This window comes from Thunnus albacares, chromosome 18 (genome assembly GCF_914725855.1).
Source record: "Thunnus albacares chromosome 18, fThuAlb1.1, whole genome shotgun sequence".
Classification (NCBI taxonomy): domain Eukaryota; kingdom Metazoa; phylum Chordata; class Actinopteri; order Scombriformes; family Scombridae; genus Thunnus; species Thunnus albacares.
The window spans coordinates 16,069,235-16,090,064 of record NC_058123.1 but is presented as its reverse complement, the minus strand read 5'-3'; the positions used below and the strand labels follow the sequence as shown (position 1 = coordinate 16,090,064).

General features: G+C 38.2%; 4 protein-coding genes across 4 annotated transcripts; 1 reads left to right on the top strand and 3 right to left on the bottom strand.

Moving 5' to 3' along the window:
• Positions 1–103: 103 nt before the first annotated feature.
• rnf185 (ring finger protein 185) lies at positions 104–4,582 on the bottom strand. The gene is made up of 6 exons (XM_044333885.1): positions 4,065–4,582; positions 3,256–3,274; positions 3,020–3,132; positions 2,725–2,779; positions 2,176–2,293; positions 104–2,089 (listed from the first exon to the last, which is right to left on the bottom strand). The coding sequence occupies exons 1-6, from the start codon at positions 4,241–4,243 to the stop codon at positions 1,992–1,994; spliced, it is 582 nt and encodes a 193-aa protein (XP_044189820.1). The 5' UTR covers positions 4,244–4,582; the 3' UTR covers positions 104–1,991.
• Positions 4,583–5,488: 906 nt separating this feature from the next.
• On the bottom strand, positions 5,489–7,768 carry LOC122968561 (chemokine-like receptor 1). The gene is made up of 2 exons (XM_044333903.1): positions 7,111–7,768; positions 5,489–7,002 (listed from the first exon to the last, which is right to left on the bottom strand). The coding sequence occupies exon 2, from the start codon at positions 6,986–6,988 to the stop codon at positions 5,981–5,983; it is 1,008 nt and encodes a 335-aa protein (XP_044189838.1). The 5' UTR covers positions 6,989–7,002; positions 7,111–7,768; the 3' UTR covers positions 5,489–5,980.
• A 4,685-nt stretch (positions 7,769–12,453) lies between these two features.
• On the top strand, positions 12,454–15,397 carry LOC122968652 (iron-sulfur cluster assembly scaffold protein IscU-like). The gene is made up of 5 exons (XM_044334040.1): positions 12,454–12,601; positions 13,953–14,066; positions 14,458–14,568; positions 14,719–14,797; positions 14,906–15,397. The coding sequence occupies exons 1-5, from the start codon at positions 12,500–12,502 to the stop codon at positions 14,995–14,997; spliced, it is 498 nt and encodes a 165-aa protein (XP_044189975.1). The 5' UTR covers positions 12,454–12,499; the 3' UTR covers positions 14,998–15,397.
• Positions 15,289–20,813, bottom strand: tmem119b (transmembrane protein 119b). Its single transcript, XM_044334039.1, has 2 exons — positions 19,743–20,813; positions 15,289–17,047 (listed from the first exon to the last, which is right to left on the bottom strand). Exon 2 carries the CDS (start codon positions 17,032–17,034, stop codon positions 16,183–16,185), a length of 852 nt encoding a protein of 283 aa, XP_044189974.1. The 5' UTR covers positions 17,035–17,047; positions 19,743–20,813; the 3' UTR covers positions 15,289–16,182.
• Positions 20,814–20,830: the final 17 nt, after the last annotated feature.

Here is a 20,830-nt window from a genome sequence, read left to right as displayed (position 1 = left end):
GAACGATTTGATGATTTTTTTCCACAAGTTTTGGTGTCTTGATTTGCATATTAATGTGCAGACTTATGTCAGAATGAAGCCCCAATAAGAAAAACAGACAGACTATGATTAACTTCTTTATTTACATAACTTTACTGTCAATAGTGAATTCACATTTAGAAAAGTGGTTTTATGTTCGACCAACCAATCTTCATTGTAATTCTGTAACATTCTACAGTATTTTACAATTAATTACAGTAATATACAGCAAACTGAGCAAAATAAAACCATCTGGAGAAGAACACTGTTTCATAAATTAATCTTTCAGCTGCTTGCATGCATCAATATATTCTTTTTAATCTCATCTATAAAAAAAAAAATAGAGACAATATCTGACATTGTTTTGATTCCATGTGTGTAATCTTGAGTACATTTTTCCAATGAGATGCATCATTGTAAGATCAGGTAGAGCGAGATTAAAAACAAAATAACATTCGTAGTAGTATTAGTGAACAGAGAGAGAATACCGGGAAAATATATGATTGTATTAGGATTCTGTTCATTTTTACATGTCAAAGTAGAAAAAGCGCAGGTGTAAAAGATAAAATTAATGATGTCTGAATTCCATTTAGCTGCTTCAGTTTCAGGGTTCAGGGACAGTTAAATACAACAGAGACATCGTTAATCTGATTAGTAACACCTGTGCTTTTTCCTACTATGACAAGTTAAATTATCCGCTGTGAAAAAGGCTCCATTTTTTCCAATCCTGAGCTGTCAAGTTGAGCGAACGCTGTCCAGAATACACATTTTCAGCACAACATAAAAGTAAGGCTGAGATGTTTATGGGCAAAGTATCATAACTGTTGGGCCAATGTCAGTATAACAGTATAATCTTACATACACAGTCATATAAAAGTAGGGCCAACTGACTCAAATCCTTTTTTTAATAAAAGCTACCCCAAGAGGGATCAGGTTAACTTGCCACATATAAGCCGAAAAGTGGAAATGTGCATGAAAGTCCAAGTAAACGAGCGCTGATTTGTCTTTGGATACAGCAACAAAACTACACTCAAAAGAAACTTAATTAAACGTTTTAATTAACGTGATTAAAAATGCAACATAAAATGAAAGAGCACCAAGAATCACCTCTTCCACTCTCTCTCATCTGAACAAACTTCTGTATGTGTCTGATAAAAAAGAAAAAAAACACAACAGAAAGACAGACTCATGCATAGGGCTGGGCGATATGACCAAAATCTCATATCCCCTTATGGGTCATTTCATATCCTGGTAACAATACCTATCCCGATATAGCACGTTTAATTCAATGAATAAAGAGTTTCTGGTCTGTGCCCCCCCCCCCCAACCCCTTGCAAGTGCAGCAGAATAGAGACAGATGGTGGTGGAGTGTTGGAGAGTTACGTTACTGTGAGTGCAATAAAAGCTTCACCAGTAAAAAGCTGACAAGAGTAATTTATCAATGTAATCCGCGCATAAGATGGAGAGACTCCAAATGACGCAAAATATTGCTGTAAAGAGTGTTATTTGCATCACAACGAAATAAACGATAGAACATAATATGAAATAATTGACTTTTTCTATCGTCACACAATATATATTGATATATCGTCATATCGCACAGCCCTACTCATGCATGTAGATATTTGAGGGGAAAGCTTGTATCAGGTTTGAAGCTGTTACTTGATGATGTTTGGATGAAAGAAATATAAGGAAGAATTTTGGTGTGGTGCTTTGTAAGCACATTACATAACCATGTTAATCAGTTCAAGTATAAGACGACCAAAGTTGGTTCACCTTGAAAGTTGTTATCGTTAGATTAGCATTGACGCCTTTATTTTTTAGAAAAAACAACTCGTTCAAATGTCATGTAGCTCATAAAGGACTGTAAAATGTATGGAGGCAGAATTATCGAGGAGGAAAACTGTGACGATGTGCAGTAATGTCTCTGTCAAATCTTTTGGGTTAACTTGAGATGTTGTCTTTTCATGCATCTACGCAATCAGGAGCCAGAACATAATCACCAGAGCGACAAATAGGAAGAGTCGAGACAGGAACTGTTCATCCATGTGCTGCGGTGTCCCAGGGGCTGCTGTTTGGGGAAATTGACAGAGGTTATTTAATATGTTGCTGATAAAAGGCGCAGTGGTCATGATGAAGTATGTAAAGCACTAATACCTGGAGGAGGTCTTCCATCATTGATGTTAAAGGCTGTAGCAAAAATACCGAATGGAAAAGCACCGATTCCGAATGACATCTGAAAACCTCCATCTCCAAAGCCAAATCCTTGAAAGCCCTGTAAAACATATATTTAATCAAAAAACATGAAAATGTGTTGATTCTCTTAATGTTTTCACAATACCTGAGGTGCAGTTTAACAATACAGCAAGCATGATGTGACGCAACACTGTGTGTGATTTGTGGTCATTCTCAAGAGAGGCTCCTGCACCTCGGCGCATCTAATAGATCCCAGAGGGAAATGTCCTTTTGTCAATGAATTAAGTGCCGGTTTGCACAGCAGCGCCTACATCATCAGATGTAATGGTTTCATCATGAATGCATAATGTTACTCAACAGCTGACATAGCATTGAGAAACTTCATACAGCTGCCTGTCACGTTTGGAATCAAGAAAACTTAAAAGGTATTGATTGATGCGGCAAAAGATAATGAAATCATGTGCTTTGTTGTTGCCGTGTGAGTATATTTGTGCATACAATAGTACTTACACCACGGTTTTCTGGCTCTGGCCTTTGTCCTTGTGGTCGAGGGGGTGTTCTTTCTCTAAAAGAGACAAAACCACATCTTGTAGAACTAGTTTGCACGATTTGTATATTCAGAACATTTTATAACTGCTAATTTTAAGTAATTACTTGACCAGTGGTGTTAAATGTTGCATCACAAAATGTGAATGGAACATATTCACCACTGGATTATCATGGGGAGGATTGTGATTACGAAACACAAGAAATAACAGGAAATTTAGAGTCAGCCTGACACGTTATACTAAACAAAGGTTCCCACCTGGGGTCCTGTTGACCTGTGCTTCCCCGGCCATATAAGGGGATAACTTTGTCTCTGCTGATGCCAGCTTTACACACCGGACACACTTGTCTGTTAGGTCTGGTCTCCAACCACTGCATAAACACAAAGAGGTATTAAGGATCTGACTTCAGTTACAAACCATCATTAACAATGCATGATGTCACTGGTATTTAAAAATAGTGAAAAGGGAGAAAACATTGAAAGGGTCAGCTTACCTGATGCAAGCAAGGCCAGCTGATCGTGGAGGGAGGAGAGATAAGAGGTAGTGTGTTGGACAGGAAAGAGGTTTGATTAGCAACACATTACACGCATACAAGGTCAATCTGGCTGTGCAACAAATACACAAATATTTAAAGAAAAACAGATTGAAAATGCATCCATGTGACGGGACTCACTGGAAAATGAGTAATACCACCACTGAAATGAGACCAGATGCTACACACCTGACCTGTCCTGAATGGATAGAGGTTGAGATATTTGTTTGTGGACGTGGAAGATGATTACATCAAAACATGTTGACTTACATATACTGTTTTGTACTATAACGTAACTATAGCATGGTATTAACAGACTATACTTTTTCACTATTAGACCAACTTTTCTAAATTTTAAATCAGCAAAATGAATTCATCTCCAAATTCAAGTATTATCATATAAAGCTGGAAAAAAATAACAAATTCATATTAATAACTAGTAATAACAAACATTGTTTTCATTGTGGAGACATGCTTGTATGTATCACGTGTGGAAATACATGAAATAAACAAAACCTTTCGACTCATGTGATACAAAAAATCTTTTACACCATTACTGTAATGAGTTATAATCACAACTGGCCAGATATTAGTACAGGTGATGATGGTTGTTGTTAGTTTTCAAAAGTGCTATGGACCAGTAGGATGTATGCCAACAGACTGGTGTTCCCCCAATTCATCCCAAGATAGATCTGAAGATCTCTCAGCTTCTTACGGATGATGATGATGGTTTGTAACTGTGTGCTTGAGTGACAGACAGCAGCTCTTACCAGAAGAGGTGTCCACACAGGCTGATCACTGCATCCTTAGCTGTGTCCAGACATATGTTACACTCGAAAGTGCTGTCCTGGCTGCCGCTGTCGGCCGCAGTCGAGCTGCTGGCTCCGGGACTTGTGTTTTCAGTGGCCGCAGTAGAGCCAGAGGCTGGAGGAGGGGCAGCGGTGGCCATTAAAAAACAGATCCACTCAAAAAACAAAAAACAAACTAATAAAAAAAAAAAAACAAGTTCCAGGTGGCGAAATCAAATCAAATCCATCTAGAAAAGGTGTCGTTACGGCGTTGCTAACGTTAGCAACGGAAGAAGACTGAGCAAAAACGTTTATTGTCTTACGGATAAAACAGAATACAAAGCAACAAACAGAAAAGCGTTAAACTATCGTTCAGGGTGTAAATGTTATTCCAACCGAAAAGCCTAAGATGTGTTGAGAAGTTGTGGGAATATCTTTACAGCTGGTTGCATCACACATCGGCTGCAGTGCTAACCGGAAGTATATCCTGAGGGGAAGGCAGGGGGCGTGGCTACCCGTATGCGTGGATTTGTGTTGCCCTCAGTTCAACCTATCAGGTAACAACAACAAGAAGCTCTACCAGTCAGGCATCTTTACCTTTTCAGATGTTTATACCTGCATTAATGGACTCTTTTTGGCTTCTTGGGGGGCAGCGTCTTATAAACCTTATAAAAACGATTTGATGAACGTGTTTGGAAACATTTGCTACAGACGCTAACTTCCTTTTTAGTGTTTAGTAAATCCAACACTTCACTTTCTCTCTTCTTTCTTCTTCTTTTTTCTTTAAATGTTATAAGACGGGTTCACAATTTTTCATGTCTGTCTTAAGACAGTCAGGTGCCCTTTGAAATAGTTTTTCTTGCCATAATCATTCCTCCTGTTCATACTGACCATTGGAATATCCCTTCATAATGCACTTACCGTGTAAGTGATGGGGGGCAAAAAACAAGCCTCCTTTCATGCAAAAATGTATTTAAAAGTTTATCTGAAGCTAATATAAAGTATGAATAGGAGGAATGATTATGGCAAGAAAAAACTATTTCAAAGTTCATTTGGTCAGCTGACTGTTGACAGACTTGAAAAATTGTGAAGGTATCCTTTAAATCCTCCACCATGTTCACTAGCAATTCATTAAGTAGCCTGTCACCATTTGGTGCTTGGCAGGTAGTATATACTTGGTTTTTCAAAGTTTTTTTGTCAAAAACAACTAAACAGCTGTGGCTGGAGACGGGGTTGATGAGAGCTGTGAACCGGGCGGCGGCAAAACCAAAACAATGACCTGAAAGACACTAAAATGGTCCGTAGAGCTGAGGGATATTATATGGTCGGATGATAATTCTCTGTGGGTTCATCACTACAGGCAACTTTCTCCACCTTACATGTAGTCATTTCTTCCATGGTAAATATAGAAATATTGACAAGTGCAGCTCTAATTTTTTATTAACTTAATTGAGCACAAAAAACACAAATACAATGATTGACAGTACTGCTTACTAGTAGGGCTACAATAATATACAGAACTTTTCAGTAATTACAACAATGTAATTACTTTTTACATTTAGTTTATTTTCCATTAAAAATTCTAAATATGAGAACAAGATTGAGAACAAAGATATTTTTCAAGAACATTAGCGGGCACATGGTTTTCAAAGCAGCATAAATCTTTGACCTGCAAGAATGAAACCTGACCAACATTGCCCAAATGACCAAATGTTGTCATTGTGAGGTTTTATCATAATGTTAAATAAATCATCAATACATACAATATACATCCTTACCAATATTTCATCCAATCAATTTTGTCCTGACATATGATTTTGTAAAAATCAGTCAGATCTATAATCATTTTTGTGCATTGTAAGGCTTCTTGTCATTGATAACAAAGGTTTCAACTTTAATCAGGCAATTTCCATCGATTTTGACCGTGAGTGATTGAGACCACCTGTGCGAAAATCCTCTGCCATTGCCTCCTCTATCCTTGATGTCAAAGACCGCCTTAAGGTTTGCTTAAAGTCATGACCAACAAACACATATAGAACTGGGGATATGAAACTGTTTGCAGCAGCCAGAGTTGCCCCCACTTTTAGCCCAGTGTTAATTACTTCCACGCTGAGGTTCCTCAAATCTAACTCGTAAAGAACAAAGATATGGTAAGGGACCCAGCAGAAGACAAACGACACGATGAGCGCTGCCATGATTTTGTAAGGCTTTGTTGACCTGATGGTCAAACTTCTCAGCTTCACACCAAGCACCAAGCAGCAGAACATCATCACGAGGACAGGAATCAGGAAGCCGCAGATGAATCGAATCAGTGCCACTGCCTTGTGTTTGGGGTGGTCCACGTAGTCTGTGTAGCACTGAGTGACGGAGCCGTGGACTTTGGTTTGTCTGAAGATCAGTGAGGGCAATGTCAGGAGTGCAGAAAGAACCCACATGAGGATAACGATGCCGAAAGCTTTCCGCACTGACCGATGGTTATGCGACCACACGGGAAATGAAACCATTACACATCGGTCAGTACAGATAAGAACCAACAAAAACACACTGCTGTACATATTGAGAAACAGGGCGGAGGATGTTAGCTTGCAAAACAACAGTCCGAAAGGCCAATCTGAGGTAATCATGTAGTATGTCTCCAGGGGCAGAAAGGCACAGAATAAAAAGTCTGAAATGGCCAGACTGATGTACCAGGTGTTGATGACCGTTCTTTTCATTTTCCATCCACAGATCCAGATCACCAATGAATTTCCTATAAGGCCAATAACAGATATGATGATATTGACTGTCACCAGGGCATGAGTCCAAGAAGACTGAGAACTGTCAAAATGCAGTCCAGCTGTGGTGAAGTTTTTTTCAGTTTCATTGTCAGGAGTGTAGTCCTCATATTCAATATAATCCACATTCATGTTGGTTACTTTTCCTGAAATATGAGGCACAATTTATTTCTTAATAAACATATAAAATCATAGATGAGATAGACAGATAGATGTGTTTATATCATATAAAACAAATTTACTTAAGTACTCACCTTATGTCTTAGCTTGTTAGGCAGGAGTCAATATAAAGTGCCTTCTCACTGAGTTCCTTGCGACTGAATGCGACTTCTCACTTCTCTTTCCTGGGCAGTGTCTCTGACGACAGTGATGAAATTCATCTGAAGTGATTTGTCATGGAGAAAATTATGCGTCTACATTCTGTGTGCGTCTATATTCTCTGTGAGAAAGGTTTTTGGCAGTTTAAAAGGGCTGACTTGGTCACAGAAGTTAAAATAACAGACAAAATAATATATTGAATATGCTTTTATATGGCTAGTCTCATTCAGTAGTTTATTTCAGACTACAGGTCTGTAGTAAAAATGATCAAATATTGAACCTCAAAAACAATCATCATACACTCCATCTTAAGAACACAGAACATCAACAAATTAGAGCCCGACCGATATGTTGGTCAGCCGATATTATTGGACCGAGCCCAAAAGGCAGAAGACTACTGTAAAACAATAGTCCTCACCTAAGGGCAAGGACCCTGTTGTTTTTCGTGTGTTTGTTTGTTTGTTTGTTTGTTTGTTTCTTTCTTTCTTTCTTTCTTTCTTTCTTTTTTATTACGGGACATCACACCTAAATTCGATCCCCTAAACATGCTCAAAAACTCACCAAATTTGGTACGCACATCAGGTCTGGTGAAAAATTTGATAAAATGTAAGAATGAACCCCTAAAGTGCCAAAATGTGCTCTCTAGCGCCACCTATCTAACTAAAATGGCCGCCACGGCCCGTAGGAATGTCGTAGAGAGATCAAACCAAAACTCAATTATTCGTCTCATCAAGACCTACAAATCATACACTGACACCCCCGACCTAAATCTGACAGGAAGTCTGCAATTAGCCTTTCAAAATAAGCTAATACTAATAAAAAATACTTTGCCCCAATTTTGGCTCCCGAACAAACACTATCTCCTCTGAGGGTGTTAATGGTATCGGCTTCAAACTTAAATAGGTGACTTATGACACTATGCTGAAAAAAGTTGTTAAAAACTTTGTAATAACTTGAACGGTTTGGATTTTATAAGCCCTGAAAGTTGCAGTGCCACATCACTCTTACAATGTAAAACAATGGAGAGGCAATCTATGGGCATGAACTTTGTGTCAAACAGAGGCTTCTGACATCTAAACTATAAGTCTGACCACTTTCAAACCTGTATCAATGGATTCACAACAAAATTTCCTACTAAAAATATGATTTTTAATGTAAGATTTGGCCAAAGTCATGGGATTTATGAGGAAATTTCACAAAAAGCGTACTTGTAGTGACTTGATTTCGACAAAAAAAAAAAAAAAAACCTAAGCCACAGTGAGGGGCTGTTACAGAGATATGTAATTGACGCGTCGTCATGCGGGAGCTCCATGTAGTAAATCAAACATCTGTGGACTTGTGCTTAAGATGTATTTATTTACCATCGTGTACCAATAAAGCATTTGCTATACACACTTGAACTATCGTTGTGATGTCCTTGTTGTTCATAGTCAGGTTATTGCATAGCCACACTGCTAGGTTAATGTTAGCATGCGTAGCACGTTACACCCAGTAACTAGGCCTTGCATGCAACTAACCTCTTCCTAACCTGGCACCTTGATCCTACATCAATTGGTCTTGAACAGAGAACCACACAGTTAAGAGGTTTAAAACCTAGTTTTGCAAACTTTGGTTCAGGCAGCACATGTGGTTTAAGACACCACATGGTCTGGCCTTTTGTCTCGGTATTTCCCTTTGTCAACCACATTGTCGGCATGCCATGTGCTCAGTCACCAGGTGACTGCAGCCATCTTGCCATTGTCTTCCCCACACACACATACACACTCACACATGTATATAGGTACACTTAGTTAGATTAGTATTGTGTGTTTTGCTCTTTTACCTGTTTGTTAAATAAATGCTTTTGTATATACCTGTTGTCTGTTTTAATGTTGCACAAGAATGAGTTTTGCCAACCTCTGCTCTGCAAAGAACTCCAAAATCCTTCAACCTTAGCTAGCTATTGATATGGTAATTTTGTTTATAGTTATTAAGTTAATTGTTAATCAAAGTTCCAAATTGATAGATTAGTACACTTAGAGACTGAATTGGCTATCTTTTTCCCTGACTCCAGGGAGGTGCCCTGTTATTATTAATTATATTATTAATTTTTATTGATTTTAATAATTAACGATTATCTTTGATAATCGTTAATTATTGCTGATAGCCAAACTTGTAGCCACGGCCCAACAACAGATATGTCTCACCCTGCAGAAAATTCTCATCCTGTCAATCAAACTTTCAAAAATAAAAGCACACCATACTTGTAAGAAATATCCCTCATATTTAAAAAAAATGATCTGATCCTGACGGGCCAGAGTGCGAGGTCCCGATCAACACTGCTTGCAGCTTTAATTTTTAAATTTATAATTATTAAATTATAGTGAATTATACTGTTTCAGTGCACTGATATCATTTTAACTATCATGCCTCCATTACATATCTTTATCACAAGTGTTTGATAACCATATTTGAGAGATCATTGCATATTCTGTATATATAAGATTATCAGCCAGTATATCGATATAGGAATTTTTTCACTCCCTAATATCGGTATCGGCATCAGCCCCAAAAATCCAGAATCGGTTGGGCCCACATGTCTTAGAAATGTAGCATACAACTTTTGGTAGATTTGTGATTGTCTCAATTATGCTCCTATCTGTAAAAAAAGGCCATAACTGCTTGAGGTGGTGACAATTGAAACTGTGAAAAGCTCTGTACCCATAAGTGTTAAGGCCTGTTAGTATCTTTTTTCTGAGTAGCGGTATGGCATGTTCACAGTTAGATTTCATCACCATCCTATAGCAAGCTATGAAACAGCTGTGGTGTTTGTAGATTATTAAGGCTTTCAGTCATCCAGGTAAAGGAATATGTGAAGGTACTTACATTTTTTTGTGTACATGGTGAACGGTGAAACATCTTCAAGGTCAAGATGCATTGACCATTGTTCAAGAGCATTATTCAGGAGCCCCAATGCAGAATTCCTACTTTTACCTGCTTAGGTGACATATTACATACCTACCCACACAGTCTGATTCTGTTCATTTATCAAGCAAATGTACATTTAAATTCAAATTCCCACTGACAATGTTATTCTAAGTAAGCATTTCTAAGTTCCCTAAAAATCATATGATACAGTTACGTGAGTTGTGGCTATTGCTGAGTCAATTATTTTCACTTAATGAATCATCACGAGATAACTAACCAAAAAATCTGTTTGATTCAAGTAAATACTGTATTTCCATAAAAGCATTCATCTTTTAAATCTTTCCATATCCCCATATACTTATTGTTTTGTATGACTTATTAGGAATGCTGGAAGAAGTATTCATATTCTTTTCTTAGGTAGAGCAGGTAGGTTACAATAGCTTAACATTTAATTGGATTTAATGAATTGGAAGTTACATTGAATTCTTTCCAAGAAACTTTCCAGGGAATTATTAGGAAGTTACAGACCTGTAAAATGATTTTTTTTTTTTTTACCAAATATTACATGTAAACATACAGTACTGTGTGATCAGATTTTAAAATATAATGCATTGCTAGAGATTAAACAACCCAAAAGTACATTCAGTTGTTAGAATTATCTCCATTTCAACTCACTACAACATTAAAAAGATGCTTAATCAATAACATCAATAACAATTCATATATCACTTTAAAATTGACCATTCTGAATATGTACTTATACTTTTGATACTTAAAACAATGAAGTATGTAATGCTTCTGTACATAAGTGTAATTTTGAATGAATGACCATTCATTCAGGTGTTTTCTAATCATATCAGAAAAGAGAAGGCAGATATCACATTTGGAGAATAAATAGCAAACTGAACTACTGCGATGCGTTCTTCACAGGGATCCCTGGCAGGAGCATCCAGAATCTCCAGCATATTCAGAACAGGATCCTGATGAGAGTGCAAAAGCATAAACAGATAATTCTGTTTTCATTGCATTAGCTGCCTGTCTCCCTCAAGATTAAATACAAAGTCCTGCTATTCACATATAAATCCATCAATGGACATGTGCCTCCCTACCTACAGGAACTGGTCACACCACAAACCTCCAACCGCACCCTCAGATCTGCCAGCAGCTTGCTCCTCCGGGCCTTCAGTACTAAGATCTGCATCATGAGGGTCCAGCCGTCTGCTCTACTGCACCACACTTGCGGAGCAGCCTTCCTAACCACCTGAGGGCAGCACAGACCCTAGTCTCTTTTAAAAAAGGCCTAAAATCCTTTCTATTCAGGAAGGCTTTTTCATCTTAACTCTTATTATTATTAGTTTCTTTAGGCTATGCTGTGTGTTCTATGTTATTAATACTGTAGCACTGCGAGTTTTACTACGAATGAAAAGTTAAATGTGTTATTATCATGTATTATTATTAAATATAAAAGTGTTCCTTGTGCCAAATTGTCCCAGATTATGTGCCTTTCCTGATATGGGACAGTTAACGCTGAAACCTGGGACACTCACTGGGAGGCTGGAAAGCCTTTGCTGAAAGGTTGGTTTGATTATTGTTGCTGTTACAAATAGTATAGTGTTGTATTATACTATGTATTATTAAGTATGAATATTAGTAATAACATAATTTGCAATCTGACTAAAAAAAACTAAAAGTCAAGCATTACAAGACTAAGACCCCTGAATAACTATGATATTACACATTTATTGTGCTTAAATGCATATGTCACTAGTTTAAAAATGTATTTGGCTGTCACACATTAGTAAAACCGTGTTGTCCTACATTTCAAACCAAATTTTTAAACTGGGACACTGAAAAATGGATTGAAATTAAACAGACAACAACTATGAAACCTGTTTCACCATATTGTAACTATATTTTGATGCTTGAATATATCATAAACACAATCTGATACAACTGGCAACATTGCATCATTTTTAGACAGATTTATATCCTTAATCTAAATCACTGAGAATTAACTTTTTAAAAATAATATAAAAATAATATTAGTATTGGTGTTATATATCTATGGTAACAATGTCCCATATTTTAGTAAAAAGAGTAAAAACTACAATATTTGCTTCTGAAATTTAAGTATAATGTAGCATAAAATGGAAAAACTCAAGTAAACTACAAGTAGCCACTTAGTTTATAACGTTGTTTATTATTAGGAATAATAACTGTTTATCTGTTTACCACAGATTATATTGCCTACTATATTATGGAAGGATGTTTACCCTCCTCTGGTTAAATAATCTTGTGCGCATGCGCAGACGTAATTAGATTATAACCCCGCCCTCTAGCGGTGACGTCAGACCCGGTCTACTGCTCAGAAGCTGCTCTTCTCTTTCAAACTGCGTCATTCCTACACTGTATCTCAACATGGCGGGTACAGTGGCAAAGAAGTGTTTCAGTCCTCTTGCTTTCCTCACCAGGAGGCTTTCTGCTCCGGAGTTCATCACCCAGTGCTGCTACCACAAGAAGGTAAAACATCCAAGTCTGTTTATTAATTATTATTAACTCACTAAAGGTGATTTAACGGCTCCAGCGTGCTAGATGCTATTTGTCTAATGTTTACAAATGTTATCATTTAGCTTTGAGTAGCTGCAGTTTAATCTCAGAGCATCATAAGTAGGAAACAGTGGTGACATGGCTCAGGTAAGTGAGGTTAAACCATAGGAAGTTAGCTTGGCTTTATGAATGGTTGGGTGAACACATCAGTCTGCTTTCATGTGGGTTACATATCACAGACATAGTGGGCAGTGACAGCAACATAAATAATCAGTTATGAAATCCCAGCACATTAGCTAGTTAACATTAATTGTTTAAAGACCAGAATAACATCACTAATCTGCCCCCCAGATGGCCACTGAGACAGCTTTAATACTTGAATTACATCCGATTAATAAGCTTTAAAGGTTGTGAAGAGGCATGGTGTGCTAGAAATCTGTAAATTCTTATTGATAATGCACAATATTTCAATTATCTGACACTAAAGCCAGTTTGTGTCAGATAATTTAGATGTTTAGATGGAGTTTCATTGTGTGATGTGACAGTCTGATGCAACAGGGTTGTGACCCCCAGAAACAACAATGCTTCAAGTTGCTTTATCAATGTTAACAGGTGATTTGTGTCCCTGGGTGTTTCTATGACTTCAAACTGATGAATATACATTTTTATTGAAAGACTTTTGGCTGTAAAGTCTTGTAACATGTGGTTATTATTGGTGAGCCTGGCTTTAGAGTTGACATCTCATTTGGCAAAAAACGGTTAAATATATCTGCTATCATTTGATGTACAACCAAAAAAAAAGCTTTAAGATCATAGAAATATCTTAAATATTCTATTAAATACCATAAAACTGGTTAAATAGCTGACCGATCATAAATATGTTGTTACACAATTTTGAGAAAAACAAAAAACACAGAAATACTGTTATTTATTATTAGTCACATGTCATTTTGTTTAATGAATATAGTCCTTGTTAGGACATTGTCTTGATACAAGCTCAGCTATGTTCATGTTGTTTCTAGTCAGAATGACTCAGCAGAAACTAGGGGGAGATGGCAGGATGCAGCAGCGGCTAACGTCGACAATGAAATCCAGTCCTAATCTGTTTATTTCAATGTCCCTTATGTAATGGTGAAAACTTGCCGTTGTATAACAGTGATATGCAAGATGTCTAGACGTTATTTTTCTCATGGTAGAAGAATATAAAAAGCATCCCAGGTTTCTACTGTCATCTGGTTTCCTCACATTTATTTCCGTATTATGGAATATCCTCAACAATGCATTTTTTTCCTAACACAATGGCTCCCTTCTCTATTGTCTGAAGGTGGTGGATCATTATGAGAACCCAAGAAATGTGGGCACACTGGACAAAAGCTCCAAGAACGTTGGGACCGGCTTGGTCGGTGCTCCAGCCTGTGGAGATGTGATGAAACTTCAGGTATGTTTGTCACACATGGATTAATTACAGCCTTTTATATACACACAAGAGCCATTAGTCCTGAATTATAATAACAAATCTTAAGAGTCCTCAGAAGCACCACATATCACTGATACATAACTCTCTTGTTTTACCAACTAGATGGCGCTAAGTAGTTGATGATTTAGTTTAGCATTGCTATTGAGCATTTCCTGTTTTGTTTTTTTTAAGCATGCAGTTAACTTAAACAGTAAAAAGAGTAGTTATTTAAATCTACTGGATGAAAATGAAATGGTCACTTGTAGTTGTTAAGAATACAAACATTATCATTAACTTGTAAAGTGATGTAAGACTTCTTTTCTCCTCTGGCACTTGTGTAAAACTCTAAAATCTTTGAAAAAACCTCCAACAGATTGAGGTGGATGACGAGGGGAAAATTGTGGATGCCAGGTTCAAAACCTTTGGATGCGGCTCTGCCATCGCCTCCAGCTCTCTGGCCACCGAGTGGGTGAAGGGCAAATCTGTGAGTGAACACATTAAATTCTTTTTTTTAATCTTTGCCTCTTGGAGTGTGTTATTTAATGCTTTTCATATTTATTCTCCTCTGCTCGTGTCTTATCATTGTCTGGAAGGGATTTTGTGGTTAGTTGAGCTATGTGCTTTTTCCTTGCAGGTGGATGAAGCTCTGATGATAAAGAACACTGACATTGCTAAAGAGCTCAGTCTTCCACCGGTTAAGCTTCACTGCTCCAGTAAGTTTATTCAGTTATATATATATATATATATATTTTTTTTTTCCTGTCTTTTCCAAATTACTCCACACATGTATGTGTATTTAACCTCTACTTGTTTCTCTTCAGTGCTTGCAGAGGATGCTATCAAGGCTGCCCTGGCTGACTATCGCGGCAAGCAACAGGATGACCAGCAGGAGGCAGTCAGGGCCGTGAATTAAACAGAGCGCACACACTCTGTGCTGGACGCCTCTGTTTGCTTCCTACTTTAAAGAAGAGAAGTAGCAGTGGTCCAATATCACTCCCTAACTTTCCTGCCGTGTTGATGTGGAACACCTAATATGTTGATGACACCATCGTCAACCCTCTGCAGTAATGTTACACCAGGCTTCTGTGTTAGTCAGTGGTCTTCTACCCTCTATACTGTATCTTTAGCCTGTCACGTAAACGCACAATGTAAGCACTTAAGTATCGTGTCTGCACCCAAAGCACTGACCTTTTGATATGTGAAGAAGTAAAAGTGGCTTGAAACAATGAAGGGGTCCACTGGTTTTGAGTGTAATTTATAATATTTTAGAAATGCTTCCTTGAAAGTCTGCAATAAAACTATCCTGAATCACATTTGTTTCAAGTGCAAATTTATTACTTTGAACAGCCAGAATAAACACTAGACATTTTGACCTGGAACAGCACAGGTGAGACTAGTTTAGTTAACGATGGCTCATTTCCATTATGTGTCCAAGTCAGCCATGTCAGTGAACTAGATGCATGATATGATTTTGGAGCTGCCTCACTTGATGTTGATGAAATGCATTTAAATATTTGTTTGTTATAAATGCTATTAATTACTCCTGTTTAAATGTCAAAATCTCTATAAATGTGGAGGTCTGCTGATAAATTGTATGAATTTTACTGTGCTGAATGTAAACCAAAACTTATCTTAGGCAGTAATTTTATACAATCCTACTCATGAACCTTCAAATACTGGTTTGTAAAACTTAGTTAATGTTAAGTGTTTTGCATGGAAGTACAAAGTATTTGGGACCACACCACACGATGTTTACAGAGTTAACTTCTCTGCAAGAATGTTTAGGGAATTAGACAAACATATGCAGTAAGCAACATTTCAGATACTCAAAAATCACCTAATAAAAAAAACAGATGTTATTCCATTAGGCATGTTTATGAAATGGCATAATGATATATCCAGTCAAAGCAAAGCAACAGATTGCTGCATGTATCGTCCCTGCGCTGAATGAAAAATGCGTGATATTAACTGATATGGCAACTTTTTTGCTTTTTTCTCTGTAAATCTGTAGAAATCTTTGAGACGGTTTAGAGGACAAACTGCTGCTTGTGGCTTCAAAGCTTTAGAAAATATAGTCAGCTTCTAGTGTTCAGAATAGTTAGAAGGCAGTTTTCTCTCCGGCGATCAGCTGGAGTGTTGCAGAGTCATTGTGAATATGCAGAGAGGGGGGCCGGGGACTCCTGCCAGTTAAAGGCTCCTCTGGATCGTCTTCATCTGGATGAGGCTGCTCTGGAGAATTCAGCTCAGGGCTGCCTGCTGCTGCAGCTGCTTCACTGTCAGAAAGCTGATGAGACAGCTCCTTTTCCTCAGGGAGACTTGGTAGCTCCTTGTCTAGGATGCTAACATCTGGTTTAGAGCTGCCCGCAGGACTGTGGTCTGCTACTTTCTGACTGGGGTCACTTCCCTCTGCAGCATCGACAGATTTATTTGGCGTGCGAAGGCTCTTGGCAGCCTTCATGATGTCTGCCTGGAGCTGTTTGTGAGAGTCTACTGGTTCACTTTCCTGTTTAGGAGCGGCCTTTTCTGGCACTTCAATAAAGGGTTTAGCACCTCCGGTTTTGTCTCTGTCGTCCACATACATTTTCGAGGGGAAGGAGGAAGGGTAGTAGGCATTGACTTTCCGCCTGCGGCTCATCACAATTGCACAACAGATGATAAGGAAGACAACAAGGATTAAAGTGCCAGCAACAAGGATGAGGAGCATGTTCTCCTCTAAAAAGCTCACAACCTGACTGAGAAAGTCAGCATCCACATGCGTGGGGCCGATAGGTGTGGTTTGGTAATCAGTCGAAAGGTCGCTGGTAGGCAGAGAGGAAGTGAAGTGGTTGAGCTCTTCCTCATCTGTACTTCCCTCCAGTGAATTTAAAAAAGGTATAGGTGTGGCCAAAGTGCTGCTGATGCAGAACACCGCAGACAGACCAATCACACGAAGGGCCATTGGGAGCTTCATTTCCCCTGAGAATCTGCAAATGACAGTAGAAGTCAGTAATGGAAGTGTCCCCAGTTTGTTATCGCCATTTCAACATGAGTCACAGAGCTAAGCATCTGATATTCTGAAAAAGGAACAGTGACCTTTGAAACCCCAAGATGGTCGTTTCACAATACTTACTGCTGTGCTGAAGATTTTTCCAGATTTCTCAAAGACTTTTCTGTCCATTTTAATGAAAAAATATTGTGTCGACTGTACAATAAAAAAAGATTTTAACCCATTTCTCAAGTTGTGCCACAGTCTCTTAAAAGTGTGCCCAAATGTTTGACTGGTACTGTATGTCAGTGCTCAATTTGTGCAATATGGAACAAAATAAAAAGGTTTTATTACCATTGTCTATATTCATGTTACATTAAAATGTGCATTTTTTTTCTTGTAAATGAACAAGGAGATATGTCATTTCTGGCTACATGGATGGGCAATATAGTCACAACTTGGGATACAGGTTAAAGATCTTTTCTATTGTGCAGCAGAGAAACATTTTTTTCATCCACATGGACAGAAGATTCTTTGAGGGTTCTGGAAATACAAAACCACAGAATGTAATAATAAGATAATACATGAGAGGCTCAAACTTGGCCTTGGCCAATTTTGTTGAAAGGCAAGAATCCATTTGGTGAAAACATCCATGTAAAATACATTAAACCTCCAACAATCTATACTGTTTCTCAGTGGAGGAAAGTAACTAAAATGTAAAAGTACATTTACTTACATTTACTGAAGTACTGTACTTAAGTACAATTTTGAGGTACTTGTACTTTACTTGTATTTCCATTTTATGCTACTTTATACCACTCCACTGCATTTCAGAGGGGAATGTTGTACTTTCTACTCTACTACATTTATTTGACAACTTTAGTTACTTTTCAGATGAAGATTTGACACAATTGATAATATAACAAGCTTTTAAAATACAACACATTGTTAAAGATGAAACCAGTGGTTTCCAACCTTTTTGGCTTTTGACGTCTTACAAAAAGCAGCGTGTAGTCGGGGTCACATTTCAGATGTCTGTGAGTTGTTAACAGCAAATAATGATTTTTCCCTCTAAACTTCTCACATGGCTTCAATTCAATAAGAGAAAAGAGAAAAACTCCTAAAACTGAAAACAGATTCGTGTATCAGAACTTTGTTTTTTCTTCTTTCCTCTCACAATAATCATCATAATAGATTTATCTGGTGACCCTTTGGAGGGGCCCGACCCCTAGGTTGGGAACCACAGGACTAAACTAGCTAACTGTATATAAAGTAGTTCAAACTAGCTCCACCTCCAACAGCTACAACAGTAAAATACTGCTAACACACTGATGTTTCAGTATTAATCATATAATGATGTGATATGTAATGATATATCAGTCAGAGGGACCAAACCTCTACTTTAACTGCAATAGTTTATCTACATTTTGTTGCTAATACTTAGGTACTTTTACTTGTAATGGAGTATTTTCACATTGCTGTATTGGTACTTTTACTTAAGTAAAGGATCTGAATATTTTTTCCACCACTGCTGTTTCTGTGTAACATGCAAGAGGCATATGTTACACATATTGAATGCATATCATAACAATATGAGGGTGGCATAAATCCATGATATAAATTCCCTGGACTGTAACAAAACAATAATTTTATCAGTTGTTAATCTTAATAAATTCTGCAGAAAGTTATTGGCTTCAATCCAGCTCAACCTGAACTTTTCACTCACATTTAGACTGAACTGGACTGGTGGATCATTTACAACTTAGAATTACTTTGTGGGGAAATGGACTCCTCATTCATCCAGACTGCTCCAGTCTCTCAACCAGTCAAGTTGAGGACTGCTGAGGTTAATCTTATTGCACTTAAGTTATTGTGTGTGTATTATATTTTTGGAGGGTTTTGTGCGGCTGGTATACAAAAGAAAACATTGTGTCAGACTGAGGTCTGACTGGCACCCAGACAAAAATTATACCAAACCGCTACAAAATTAGTCTACTGAATGTGCATGTTGTACAGTAGAAGAAACCTAATAAAACCCAAACCTTCTGCATAGCTAGATGCCACAAGGGGTAAGTGGGATTTTTTTTTTCTCACAATAGATGATCTAACCCTTTAAACACTGCTTATATTTTATTTTAGTTCTGCATTTAAATCACAATAAGCTCACTGCTCAGTCTGTTTATCAACTGACTGCAGCTCACACACACTTTTATCCTTATTCAGCTCCATCTGTGTGCAAGCTGGGCCACATGAAACTCTGCTCTCATCTGGAGAAGGGGGTTGGAAGTTTTTTTTTCAGAATTAATCACCCACTCGCTCCAGACCAAATAGTCGCGGCCACACATGCCAGTGCAATCAGACGCATGAACACATAAGGCAGTCAGATGCACACTCACGCATACACATGGAATGAATCTTCACTACGCAGATTAAAAAGAAATGTTGGAAAACAAAATGAAAATAGAACTGTGACCTAGATTCACTCAGTTAGTCAACTTAAATGTCTTAAAGTCACACAAAATATTGTCCCTACTAACTTTAATTAGCCATTTTTTAAATTCCTGAGATTTGATGCTGCTCTGAAGGCATCATGATGCTTCCACAGCCCTGATGCTGCTTGAGTGTGAAACATTCATATTGAGGAAAAAAAACAACCCAATAAACTATATGAAATATCGAAACATTTTACTCACCATTCACTGTAGCAGAGTTGTCTGTGTTGGAACTGCCTCTGATGGAAGATGAATGACACCAGCTTATAAAAGTGAACTGAGACAGAGAGGCAGAGAGAGAGGGAGCACAGTGGAGACCGGCGAGTGCTCCGTGAACCACGCCACTTCTACAGTTTCAAATTTCAGGCTTGAGGTTTGTCTGGATACTGCGAAAAGATGTCGTTAACCATGAAGACAAATCCCTCCTTCCTCCCTCTTCCATCTCCACTTTTCTCTCCTCCCCCTCGACTTTTTCCCTGAGAGTGTCTGAGCTCTCCGGCCTCCACACAGATTGTTCTTGTTAGGTAGGAGTTTATAATGTGCTGTGGGGGCAGGGACCTCTCCTCCACGCTCCTGTGTGGTGAATGTGCGAAGCCAAGACACAACACTCAGGATGACAGAATATTTAAGAGACAAAGAGATGTAGACGGACAAGAATTTACTTTAAAGACCATTTCTGTATCTTTATGTTCTTGTCTCAAATATTCTGCAGAAGGAGCCTCTTTGATTGACAGCCTGGACCTCCCTGTTACCTCCCAGACGTCTGACACTCATGACTTTCTGCAGGCCTGCTGGGGTAAAAAGAGTCAGTTTGTAAGAGTGACCAGCAAATGCAGGAAAAGGTTAATGTTTCCTGTGTGGACAAAACACCCTTAACAGCCAGGAGAAATGGGTGGGGGGTGTGGAGAGGGGGAGCACACGCGGAAGGCTGTTAGAAACAATGCGGTGTTATTTTCTCCAGAGGCGAGGCAATTAAACTCACACGGTGTGTGTGACCAGTTTAGGGAGTGAGTGTGACTGCGTATGTGTGTGAATGCAATTTTTGGCAAGTCCGCTGTGTTTGTGATCAGTCAAGACAAGTCTAACTTTATATGGTCATCGAGAGCATGAGATGAAGTCCTGCATCCTCCAGGTTTACATTTGTCTCAGCTCTGTTGAGAGTCACAGCTGGCTGTTTTAAATGCTAGCTGAACATGAAAAAAAAGAAGAAGAAGAAGGGAAAACAAAAAAAACAAGGCTGCATGGCCCTAATAAGCATTCAGGGCTCTGTTTTCTTTTCGCAGGAAGGG